The sequence below is a fragment of the Protomyctophum parallelum genome (assembly GCF_964188405.1).
Source record: "Protomyctophum parallelum genome assembly, chromosome: 20".
Lineage (NCBI taxonomy): Eukaryota > Metazoa > Chordata > Actinopteri > Myctophiformes > Myctophidae > Protomyctophum > Protomyctophum parallelum.
The window spans coordinates 27,174,085-27,187,476 of NC_139718.1; the positions used below are offsets into that span (position 1 = coordinate 27,174,085).

Here is a 13,392-nt window from a genome sequence, read left to right on the forward strand (position 1 = left end):
GATGGCTTGCGTAGGAGGAGAGCTTTTTTGTGCCTGGCCCAAGCCCCCGCCACCCCCACCCAGAAACGTGCCTGCACAGCCGAGTATTATCATCTTACTTGAAATGTGATGTCTTCTTCCCCCCCCTCCCCCCCTCCTATGTTTTCTTTTTCTATGATGCAAGAAAGATGTATTTGGCGCTGCACTGCAGCGACATGGACATAAGGGCTACGCTTGCATGCAGGCCCTTTTTTTTTTTTTTTAAGATATTTCTTTGTGGCTTACGCCTTTATTGATTTTTTAAGGGATAGAAAGTAGGCTGACAGGAAACGGGAGAGAGATGGGGGGATGACATGCGGTAAAGGCCGTGTCGGGTCCGGGAGTCGAACCCGCGGCACACCGCGACTGGATCACCAGTCCGGTGCCCAGACCGTTACGCTACGGCCTGGGCCGCATGCAGGCCCTTTGTCTAAGACAAATTTCTTCCTCGGGAGACAAATAATAAAGAACCTTGAATGAATGAATTCATTAAAGGACCACTTTTCAACCCATCTTCATATAATTGGTCCTCACTAATGTTAATGATAAAATACAATTTATTTCTACTCATGGGAAGGCTGGGGCAGTTCAGAAACCCGTCCACCAGTGACATCATTGTTAGGCAGTTTTATTACAAAAACAATATTTTTAAATATATTTAGATTTGTATTATTGTGAGAACAATGGCCTCCATTTTCGCATTGCAACTTTTCAGGAATAGAAAGCCTGCCGTTTCTATTAGCTTGGATTGCCTATCAATGATGTCACTGGAATTGCCCACGTCCCTCCTATGAAACACAGACAGAGTCTGAGACAGAGTAGAAAAAAGATTGTAGCTTTTTATCATGGATATTAGTTAGGACCAATTATATATGAAGATAGATTGAAAGCGGTGAAGTGGTCCTTTAGAGACTGAAAACAGTATTTGTTGAAAACTAATAGCACCTGTACTTAATTGTCTACACCTATTCTATTGATAAATGCAAGAGAAAAATGTTGAGCATATTATTACTCAGAAGAATTCAATTCAGAATATGAATACATGAAAAGTAATAAATAAACCCTATGCAAGGCAATAAAAATAATTGCAAACCATATTCATACAATTACATGAGGAACCATTACATTTATAAAAGGCATTTTCCTACTCTCTACACAGTGTATTTGTAGCTGTTTTGCAGCAGCTACAAGCGTCGGATTTGCTCCTAGCTACACGTCGCTAGCTTCCATTGACAATGAATGATAGACTGTTCACACAGGCATCTGCCCGTGTGAACGCAACATTATTGTGGACGAGGAGTTTCACCATGCTGGCTTTCTTCATTCAGAAGTGGAGTCGTTTCATCTACATGCGTAATCCCATTGTCGTGAATAGCTCTTAAATTCCTACAACAAAAGATATGTTCGTCACTACAGGTATTATGTTCATATTTAACTTCCAGCCTATTCAAGGGAGGATGGTTTGGACAATAACAAATGAGCATCATTTGCATTTTTCAAAGCTAGAGTAGCGAGACCACCTCCAGATTGGTAAAAATAACATTTTATTCTTTCAAATAAATCCACTCCCAGATTGTAACTTTAATTGTTAATTAGCAGAAAAGTATTACCTTGATTGCCGGGGTTTTAGACAGAAATAGTACACGCCGCAAAGATGGGCCTGTTGAGTGGACAACATAATGAGAACAGATGAGAGTTACATGTACCTTTGGGTGAGATGTTTCAGACGGTATATGAAGTGGTTGAGCTAACATGGGTTTCCCAATATTACAGTAACATGTGGCTATTCACAATGAAATTACATTTGGTGATACTACTAGATAATAACTAGAACACTGCCATTGATACTTACAGCAAAGCAGCACAAGCCTCCTTGCATAGTAGCTGCCCATTCAAAGCTGAGCTGTTGTGTGATGACACCACCCACTATTGGTCCGTAGAACATCCTAACAAATACAGATGCATTTCCAGGTTACAATCAATATCACAGGGTACATTACAAAATCAAAGCAATTTCAGTTTAGCTCAGAATTAACCATTTATTGCAATTCTATTGCGTTCAGTTTGGCGTTTGTGACTCTTCTCCTGTGATACTACAGATTATCTGTGCAAGCATGACACACAATCTGAGTTCACAAAAACCCCTGAGAAGTAGAACATAAGATTATGATAGAGTTATGCATCAACATTTTATTCAAGGGCATAAATTAAGATACAGATTTTACATACAATCCACAGAACATAGAATCCACAGAAATAATATTCAGCCCTTCAAAGGCATAAATTAAGATAAACAGATATAACATCATACAATCCACAGAATCAGATTAGATGATTAGATGGCAGAGGAGGAGGCTGGGGAGGTGGAGGGAGTTTGATAACCAGACTAACTTTTCTCTGTGTTTCGTCCCGGTGGATAGGGTTTTGAGTTAAACCGTTAGGGTTAGTGTTAGGCATAATGTTTGTGAAGTTAGAGTTAGGGTTAAAGTTAGCCCCATATGTGCCCTCTCCCTACACAGATTCTGTAGCTCCGAGATGAGGTCACACACTGGGCCCCTCCCACCGCGTTTCAGAAACGGCGCAAGTTTCCGCAATACACATTTTTTATCCTTGCTCCACAATGAATCCAAAACGTGTAGGGCCAGAATGGGTTTACACTAATTCAACCTTAACATCGGCCAAGAAAATCCAACTAGAGATTTGAACCGAGCCTTTACGTCCCGTATTTTGTCAGTCGCTTCCATGTTTATCAAGGAAGTGTGCGTGTGCGCGTGCATGTCGAGTGAACTGAAGTCAGTTGGAAATTTTCGACCAGGGGAGGCGCCGGGGAGGCGCTAAAGCTTTTCAACTTCCTTGATAAACATGGAAGCGACTGACAAAATACGGGACATAAAGGCTCGGTTCAAATCTCTAGTTGGATTTTCTTGGCCGATGTTAAGGTTGAATTAACCCATTCTGGCCCTACACGTTTTGGATTCATTGTGGGGTAAGGATAAGAAACGTGTATTGCGGAAACTTGCGCCGTTTCTGAAACGCGGTGGGAGGGGCCCAGTGTGTGACCTCATCTCGGAGCTACAGAATGAGCGTAGGGAAAGGGCACATATGGGGCTAGGTTAAAGTTAGTTTTAGGCATAGTTTAAGCATAGGGTTACGGCGCAACCTGGGCGACACACCAATGAGTAACAGACAGCTGCAGGAACAGCTGCAGGAGTCAATAGGCGTTAAATAGGACTTACCCCAACGACCACACGGCGCCAAACAATCCCGACACCATTCCAAGAGTGCTTAGTCCCTCATCAAATCCTTCTTCACTACCATTTCAGAATTCAGAGGGAAACGTGCATATTGATTTTTTTCACAAAGAGGTTTCAAAAAGGCATTTTATGCTTGGTTAGAGTATAATAGATAGAGACAGAAAGATTAGGGGACTTGCAAAATAGTATTTATATTATTATAAATTAGGACAAGTATGCAGAAAATACAGGTAATAGGCCTACATTCACTCACTATGCACAATCGAGGATCTCCGGAAATGTTGGAATTGCACTCATGCCCAGAGAAAACCCAATAATGCCAAGCATGCAGATCATCAACCACAACTGACTAGAGAAATGGAAACACAACAAAGATTCAAAAAGATAAAAGTAATTAACCTGGATCAAAAAGATAAAAGTAATTAACCTGGATATTAATTCTGTGAATTTTAATTCCTCAAGTGAATGTTCACCTTGGTATGTTGAGAACAGGCATGGGACCAAGCAGGCAGAAGCCAACTGCAGTGGCGAGGCCTCCAAGAACAATAAACCAACTCCTCGTGGCCTGATGAACAATCACACAAATACACACTACAAATTGTTAGAAATGTGTTCTAAAATTGTGTACAGACTTGAATTTAAATATTCGCCTCAGTTCGTCCCGTTTGTGCTCCGTTCGCGGCGCTCGCGCAACTTCTCGTCTTTGCATTGACTTTGTATGTAATCGCGTCATTCTAACCATCCAAGTCTGAACGCACCTTAACACTCAGACACTCAAGGTTTAACCATAAAGTAAAGTGTTATTTTAACTCGTAAGAGAACACAAATAGAATCATATGGGTCCATTTGTACTCTCTTTGGATTTCATTTAACATTGAGAATTTTAGTGTGCATATGTCATCATAAATATTTCATACTTACAGGACACTTGTCAGTGATATATCCAAGAATCGGTGATGCCAGACAATAAGGTAGCGACAAACCAAGTAAGATGAGTCCCACATAGCCAGTTGATAGATTAAACTGAAACCAAATGGATACAACAAGTAAGACGCGTGCACGCGGGAAGCGAACGCAGCTGTTGTGGCAGTCTGACACACACACACACACAAACATAGAACTTGTTTCTTTCTTTTTTTTAACGTTTTTTTTTGTTCTCTTTTTTGTTGTTTTCTTTTTATTTTTATTTTTTTTTAATACGTTTTCTACTGCGTGCATGCATGTTTTTTGTGTGTGATACAGCTGCGCCCTCTGGTGGCGGGCGGGTGGTGTTACAGCGTGACACAGACATGTTCTGCTGGGTTACATAGTAGAGGCTCACTGGAGTTCGCAATTAATTAACAGTATAGGCTACCCTAATCTGTGTCTACAACTAATTGACTTCAGGAATTCTGAGAAGCTGGAGATATTACAGTTGATATTATATAATGTTCAATAGTTTAGCTAGGCTTCAATAATAGCTTGGTCAATAATGGAAAACTATGGGCTGTTAGCCCTACTATAGGTCCATACTGAAATTGGCCAAAGGTTTGTAGTGACAGTGGAAAAGCCATGGATGAGGTCAGACCTTCACTACTGAAAAGCTATTTTATTCATAAAACCCCATAATATTCAGAAATGTAATTAACGCAGCAACTTGTAGCAACCCTACTGCCCAACACTGGCATGTGTTGGGCAGTACGGGTGTATGAACACCAAATTCATCCTGATTCCTTCCTCCACAGAATATCAACAGACTCTGTCAGTCCTTTGTGCCGGTAGTCCCGAGGCTATTCACATTTGTTTCTACCCCTAATGTCTCCTTTTTTCCTGGGTAGTTACCTTTTCAATGGCAAATATGGACAAGGTGGCATCCAGGAAGGAGAGCCCTGAGCTAAGAGTGAATATCACAAAGCAGATCAGCACTATTTTCAGACGTGTAAGCAGTCGAATGAAAGAATCTTTTGATGGCTCGGCATCTGTGTGAAGAAAAACAATCACACATTACAGCGTCTCTGTGTAATTATACACCCACAATACATTCAATGTTTCATTATCATACAATAAGAACGAGTGAAATATTTGAAATCTCCTATTTCCTACCAAAAGATGGTAAGATGTAGATGTTGAAAGGAACCATAATTAACAGTAAACATCCAAGGGCTATAAAAGGGACTTCATATCCAAATGACTGGTAAAGCCATCCTCCGATTGGTGGCCCCAGAATAAGTCCCAGCCCTGTGAAAATCTCCAAACTACCCTAAAGGAGAAAACACAATAATAATATATATTGTTTGCTTTGCTTTGCTAAATAAATTATATACGTGTTGCTATACAGGCCTATGGGCAATGTGTGTATTTCCATAAATCCAAGCATTTTTGTCAGCACTATAAACAAATTGTTTCAGTACACATGTCTACAGCTATTTAATACTTTCCAAAGTTGCAGGGATTACGTTTGTTGCAAAACAACTCAAAACATAATGCTTTTTTTGTTTGCTCATAATTCTAATGCCTAAACAACATTCCAGTCAGACAAGCAGTCACTCACCAGAACAGTTGCTATATTGTTTGGGAATACTTTTGCTGATACTGCAAAAGAGGCAGTCATCGCACCAGCAAAGCCCAAAGCGTCGATGGACCGTATTAAAAAACAGAGGATAATAAAATCTCGCCCTGAAGGAGTTCTATCAATCAATCTGTAAAAAAAGAGAGAAAATAGATAAATAATTAATAACTTTGAATGGATCACAGGTCTTGTGGCTTATAATTACTACTTCATAATAATATAGGATATGCAATGATAAACCATAAGGTTTGGGTTCAAGAACAGACAGACAGACAGACAGACAGACAGACAGACAGACAGACAGACAGACAGACAGACAGACAGACAGACAGACAGACAGAAATAGTAATCCCTAAATCTTGCTAATATAAATCAATTCTAAATCTTCCAAGGGGAAAGACAAAAGGTTTCATAATAGAACAAAGGGCACTGACCTTGACTTACCCAAAAAGCATGGTGCAGACAGAAGAGACAAATAATCCTGCAACTAGCATGAACTTCGCCCCGATCTGGACAATCTGAGGCACAGATGAAGAAGGTGTCAGTGATGTCTTTTGGAAGTTATCCCTGTCATAATCAGCTAGCCTCATGTAGAGCCACTCCATAAAAAGGGGTTTCAACTATATATGACCATGTGACCAGTACCATGGGAAGTGTGATATCAAACCCAAATATTAAAAACTGAACTATCTGTCTTTATAGTGTGTCAGCAAAGCTCGCGGAATCATGAAGGATTCAAGCCATCCCAACCGCAGACTGTTTGAGATGCTGCCGCAAGAAAACCGATTTTGCAGTTTCAAAGCTACTGGAAATAGACTGCAAAAAAAGCTTCCTTCCCCGAACAATCAGACAAGACAAGATAAGATATATACATCAAGATACAAACTGTTAAGAACCAGAACGCCCCAGGTCAAAGAAAATCGCTAGCCCCCCCCCCCCCCCCCCTTTCCCCTCACACCTCCGTCCTCTTCTTGCACTATTTTACTTGAACTGCACCTTCCTGTTTTACTTGAACTGCACCTTCCTTAATTTGCTGTATATATACTGTATACAAAGCATAGCCTACTGTGTGTGAAGTTCACAAAAACCCACCTTTGTTTATACAGGAAAATATATGCACATGTACATTATGATGATACTCTTTGCTCTTTTTTGCACTCTCTTTATCCTAACCTTTTGCTATTGTTGCCGTTTGTTGTATAATACTGAAATAGTGTGCAAGAAAGGCCAGCAGCGCCTTTTCTGTTTAATGAAGTTAGCCAATTTCAGATAGACAAATCATTAATGATTGTGTTCTACAGAGCCTTCATTGAATCTGTCATTTCCTTTGCTGCCATTTGCTGGTATGGTAACCTAGGTATATTAGACAGAAAAAATCCCTTAACGCGGTTGTTAAGGGGGCTAGCAAGATTGTGGGGGAAGAATTCAGCTGTCATATATATGACAAGCAGGTGCTCAAAAAAGCATATTCAACTAGAAAAAGTGCCCTTCTGGGCACAGGTCTCCACCAGGATTCTTCCTCAGCCTAGTGGGAATATGCGTGCACAGTTTCATCGCAATCGGACGCTGCGTTGAGGAGTTGTGGCGATTTGTACAAAGCGGGCTACTCCTGAAAACTGTAGGAGCCGATCGTGGCCAATCAGGATGGAATATGATAAATCAACCTGTCTTGATCACATGACTATGGAGATCATGTGTACCGATTTGCGTGAAATTTTGATAAAATCTGAAGGAGTAATAATAGAAAATGTGTTTTACATATGTCGGCCTCCTGGTGGCGCTATAAAGAGCAGATGTGAAAAATTCCAGACAAAGGTTTTTCCTTGGCCTCTAGGGAGTTGGCATACAAAGTTATCCACAGATCGTGCAGTTAGAGGTAAAAACACTTTTCGGCCAGTTATAGCGCCACCTTGAGGCTGAGTTGAAATTGTTCATATGGCCTAGTGGGAATGTGGGTGCACAATTTCACGGAAATCACACGATGTGTTCATGATTTGCAGCATTTTGTTTGAAACTGAGCACTCCTGTGAACTTTGGAAGCCAATCTTAACCAATCAGGATGGAGTGTGAGAAATCTGAAAGACCGGTTTCGTTGAATGGCTCTAGAGAGACTGTGTACCAATTTGCGTGATGTTTGGACAAAATCTGTAGGTGTACTGTGCAAAAACTTGTTTTGCACAAAGCGGCCTCCTGGTGGCGCTATAACAGGCCGTTCTGGAAAGTTTGGGGCAGAGGTTCATCGTTGGCATCCAGGGAGTGTGTGTGCAAAATTTGGCATCGACCGGGTTAACGGTGGCCGAGATTAGCTGCTCACGGACGGACGGACACACACACACACACGGACGGACGGACACACGGACGGACGGAGTGCAAAACATACTCTCCCCCCATGCCTTCGGCCTGGTGGAGACAATTAGAGCAGACAGCTCTCACCCCCTAAACCGGGAATATGTAGTATTACAGGCTTCCGGCCAATGGTTAAAGACCCCTGTAACCAAAAATAACAGATACAAATTCTCTTTTTATACTGTTTTTTATACTGATGGTACCTGTACCATCCGGGCCATCAATAAGGGAAGCAGGAGGAGGTAGCTGCTGTTTAGTTTTAGGGGTAGGTGGTGAGGATGGCTGTAGTTATACTTGGTGCACTTTTGGTTCTAGTTGCCCATTATATTTAAATGTAATATTCTGTATCTTGTGACAATGTATATTGTATATGTATTACGGTATTACGTATGTCTGTTGTTGCTTTACTGTATTGTATTTTTAGAGCTTTTATTATCTCCTGTAAAGTGAATTGCCCAGCTTGGGAGATATGCTGTAAATAAACTTGACCTTGACTTGACCTATGTCTCATACAGTGATGAATAAATATCTTATCTTATGTACCTGTACACAAGATGTAACAATAAATACAACCTTGAATCTTGAACTTGGTGGCACACACTTACATATCTTCCCATTATCAGTGAACCAAATAAGTTCCACACAGCATAGCAACCGAATATGAGGCCGATGACTGTCTGGCTGGCCCCTTTCTTCACTGCCTGTTTGAATAATAATAATGTACGTTACGGTCATTTTAGGAAAGTAATCCATTATATAACTAAAAATATGTTAGTTTTAGTATTAAGACATCAACTTGCATTATTATTAAGACATGTCACAGAAACAACACCAGAGTATTTGTGTCAGCTGACCATACCAGCACTTTTGTGTCTGGTGTTTAGTAAGGCCAGCCATTCATAAACCTTCAGCCTCAGGGGGTCTTGCTGATGTCAAACACATGACCCTACAGGCCTACACTGTCCAACAGTGTTGCCTTGTCTACTCTGCTTATAAGCTACTTTGGCTACTTTTTCTACTTTGGTTGCTTGTAAAAATTGGTAGTTGCGGGTTGCTGTTTTTTGGGCTCACTTTGAAAGTGCATTTGCTTATTTTGGGCTTGTTGTTTAAACCAGTGGCTCTTAAACATTTTCAAGTCAAGGACCCCCAAATTAATATGCATTTGTACAGACCCCCCCCCCCCATCTGCATATATTTTGCAACTGGGACTCCCGTCGTATCAGATATATGCTGTTAAAATCTTTCAAATAATATTTATTTTATTTTGACTTTTTAGAAAATAGCAAATCTACAAGCTCACAATACGTCGTGATCGGTTATTTCGAAGATAACAGGAAGAGTGGCACCTCTGTGTTAAATTGGCTATTTATTTATTTTTTCAAACTGTAATAAAAAAAATGAATTTCTTTTGAAGTAATGTACATGATCAGAACATGTTTAAACATTTTACAATTAAGGTCTAGCCTTTCTACAATTCCTACACATCTACAAATCCAGTCATTTTGGGGCATAAACAAGAAGTTGAAGGATACAAATAAGTGATAATATACCATGCATACTCATACTATTTTCTTTACTATTTCTTTCTTTTTTTCTTTTCTTTTTTAACATTTTGGACAAAATAGGCTGGCCAATTTTGGTGCCCACTCTTCTTGTATCCTTTTCAAATATCCTTTAAAAAAATAATTGATTTAAAGTGCTCATGTGGACTGTAGTCACTTCTTTTGGGCTTGTTTTCAAAGACTGCTTATTTAGCAAAATCTGGCAACACTACTGTCCAACTTCCCACAACCAAACTCCAGTCAGTTTTTCCCCCCACATAATTTGTGATAGACGTATAGGCTATGCCATGACAGACAGCAAGATATCTGATACCAACAGTGTAAATTAATAGTAGCCTACATGGTCAAGGAGAAGCACGTTTCCTATAATCTCTTACCTCTGTAGGGAAGAATGGACCTAAAATGGAATAGCAAATCATTGAACTGAAGTTGACAGACGCCATTGATATCAATGTCAGGATCTCTTGCCTTGACATCCTTGGGGGTGTACTCGGAGGTTCATCTGCAGAGCCATTGTCTACCATTTGTGAATGGAAATACACATTAAAAACATTTAACAACTCAAGCAAAAAAGCTATTACAAGAAATGGGTTACAAAATAATTGTCCTACTGCTGAATAGATTACCTATTCTTTAAGACTGCAAAAAGAGCTGGGTGAAAGCAGATGGGAGAAATGAATAGAGTATTTAGCTGGGGGGCGGATATGGAGTGAATGGGCTGTGTCTTTCCTGTTGTCAATGAATGTATTAAAAAGGATTCCAAAATTCTGTAATAATATGTATTATTGTTGCTTGTTGCTGTACATCCCATGACCTCTTCTGTTTTTTGTATATATATATATTTTTTTTTATGTTTTTGTTTTATTGTATGCCTTATTTGTCTTTTGTGTCTCGTCTTGCATTCAAAAATTCAAAAATATTATTTGTATGTCTTTAAAAATGTCTCAATTAAAAGGTAGGGTGATATATTCTTTTATTGGTTATTAAAAAAATATGTTTTTTGTTTACTTCTGATAGTAACCATAAGTGGTCTCCCTGCTGTCTCTCCAGCTCTTTAATAAACAGAAAATACATTTTCAGGACAAATTTTCATCCCATCAGGAGAGAGTAGCTATTTCTGAGTTTAAAATGTTATAGTGTTCCAGTTCCATTTTGTCTGCTACTGTAATTTATTTGTGTCATCACTTACAATTCCACTTGTTTAATCTGTATCCTGACTGCGTTCTCTATCCTGATTGGATAAAATTGGTATCCCAGTTGGTAAGCCCGTAGCGATTTTTGTGACAGTGTCATCATTTTAACAATAAAACAGTGAAATCCTACTGTTTACAAACTGTAAATAAAGTAGGCTATTAAATGAATCAATTTACATATAATAAGGCGGCGGGTGCGTAAGCCTAGGGAAAAAAAGCTTTCCCAAAAATTATGCTGGGTATTTTTTTTTAATATATATAATATATGTGCGCAGCATTATAGAAGGCTATTGTGTGTGTGTGTGTGTGTGTGTGTGTGTGTGTGTGTGTGTGTGTGTGTGTGTGTGTGTGTGTGTGTGTGTGTGTGTGTGTGTGTTGTCGCTGCCCCCTGGTGATCGCTGATCGGATAGGCTATACACTATACAGCAACTGGCCTAATCAGCATATGATTGACTACTATTGGTATGTCTGTAAACCTCGTCCTTCCAGTCGCTTTGTAGCAAACAGTAGCGCGCGCTGGTTTGTTTTGGGAAACAGCAAAACGCAAAATGTATTTTTCAAGGCAAAGATAAAGTAGCCTAATTCAGAAGAAGAAGCTGTGTGTCGGCTGTCAGAACTCAGCAGCACCAGCCACCAGTGCCCGCACGGTTCACAGTTCACACCACTGCAGCGGAGTGACTGCTGTCTCTGTGCCGTCTGTGAAGAGCCATGAGCCGCGACTCCCGGAGGGGCAGCAACACCGCCGGGTAATCTACACTGACTGACTCGAGACTTGAGAAAAAGACGTCCAAAAGTCGTTGTCTGTGTATAGGCTAATTCATTGGTAAAAGTATGCTAAATAACTCATTTTTAGACCATCTGGGAAATAAATAAATCCGCGGCGAGAGCCCCCCCCCCAACGCAATTCTATAGCCTACCCAAAGGTAAAACGCACCCGCCGCCTAATAAAGCAGCCTAAATTGAACCTTTACGTCCCACTCCCAGTGGCTAATAAATACCTGTTGAGTAATAAGTAAACATCCACATTTCAACAGATTAGAGACAGAGTAGACTAGAGAATTAAATCGAATCACAGGCAGAAATTGAAACCAACTTTTAAATTGTTGTTGCAGTCGCACTAACCTGGTTGCTGGAGATCAACGTGCGTGTCCATTACGGTTCAATCAATGCCAATAGTTTTTGCTTCGGAATTGGCATCCCTGGGGCGAGCAAGGAAAGTGTTTTCCCACCAAACAAACTCACAATAAATAGTACCAAACTGATTCCTGACCGCTCATCTTTGTGATAGTCTGGATATTTGGGATCCGCCTCGGTCACAGCCCTACGAGCGTTATAATTCCGTATGTCCGCCGTCCACACTGCCTTCTGTGTACACTTTTCTCAGCCTTGACTGATCTCAAGATGTAAACCCTCGGTTTGGGATTTGATGTGCGTCAGTGATTTTGATGCGCGTCTATTCGCGCTGTTACGATACAGGTGGGTCCGTGTATTTTACGGCCATTTGAATTCTAATTTCGTATTTGACAAACAGTATTCAGAATACGGTTTGGTGTTCTGAAAACTGTTTGTCAAATATATAAATGGTAAATTAAAACATAGAATATGGTTCGTTTTCTGAATACTGTTTAGAAATTGTTCATTAAAAACTTAGAAATAGGTATTTAAAACGAAAATATAACCCGATTCTAGATTTTCGTTGGTGTCGTTCGAAACAGAATTAAGAATTCAAAACAAGACGCACGGCCGCGACCTGTAATGTGTTCAGCTGGTTCATTTCTCTGCTGTAACGTCCCTCCCTTTCGGGGACGGAGGCGTGGCCACGGCCGTCTTGAGTGACAGGCAGGCTGTGCTGCTGTTACTGCAAGCAGACACAGGCAGCGCTGTTGATGATCGCACCAGGCGATATTATATATATTTAATGAATCCTTTATTATAAGTTATTTAAACATATTAGCGTGCTTTTAGATCACATTTTAACGCACTGATGTTATTATATGCCTTTATCTTCTGGATGATTGAACATCAATGGAAACGGTGCCACTGATTAAACATGCGCATTATATGGTTAAATGGGCCCTAAAGAGATGCAGAAATTAACTAGAAAAAGTGCCCTTCTGGGCACAGATCTCCACCAGTAGGATAGGAGAGCGTGTGATGTTTGGCAAAATGTGTGTGTGTGTGTGTGTGTGTGTGTGTGTGTGTGTGTGTGTGTGTGTGTGTGTGTGTGTGTGTGTGTGTGTGTGTGTGTGTGTGTGTGTGTGTGTGTGTGTGTGTGTGTGTGTGTGTGTGTGTGTGTGTGTGAGAGAGACGTCACGTGTGTGTGTGAGACGCAACTTGGCCTGTTGTAGCGCCACCAGGCTGATTTGAAAACTGTCAAGTGGCATTTCTTCCTCAGCCTATATGGGAATAGGCATGCACGGCTTGAATGAATAGCGTATTCATCTTTTCATTTGTAAATCTCGAGCAAATAA

The 13,392-nt window shown here is 40.4% G+C and overlaps 1 protein-coding gene across 2 annotated transcripts; it reads right to left on the reverse strand.

The window, feature by feature from the left end:
- Window positions 1-498: 498 nt before the first annotated feature.
- On the reverse strand, window positions 499-12,337 carry slc18b1 (solute carrier family 18 member B1). 2 transcript variants are annotated; one of them, XM_083791885.1, is made up of 14 exons: window positions 12,044-12,337; window positions 10,106-10,245; window positions 8,772-8,867; window positions 6,265-6,338; window positions 5,803-5,950; window positions 5,355-5,511; window positions 5,094-5,230; window positions 4,194-4,295; window positions 3,746-3,837; window positions 3,526-3,621; window positions 3,255-3,329; window positions 1,871-1,964; window positions 1,629-1,678; window positions 499-1,404 (listed from the first exon to the last, which is right to left on the reverse strand). In XM_083791885.1, the coding sequence occupies exons 1-14, from the start codon at window positions 12,072-12,074 to the stop codon at window positions 1,302-1,304; spliced, it is 1,395 nt and encodes a 464-aa protein (XP_083648011.1). In that variant the 5' UTR covers window positions 12,075-12,337; the 3' UTR covers window positions 499-1,301. The 2 variants fall into 2 exon arrangements, with proteins under 2 accessions (XP_083648011.1, XP_083648012.1); XM_083791886.1 differs by lacking the exon at window positions 3,526-3,621.
- Window positions 12,338-13,392: the final 1,055 nt, after the last annotated feature.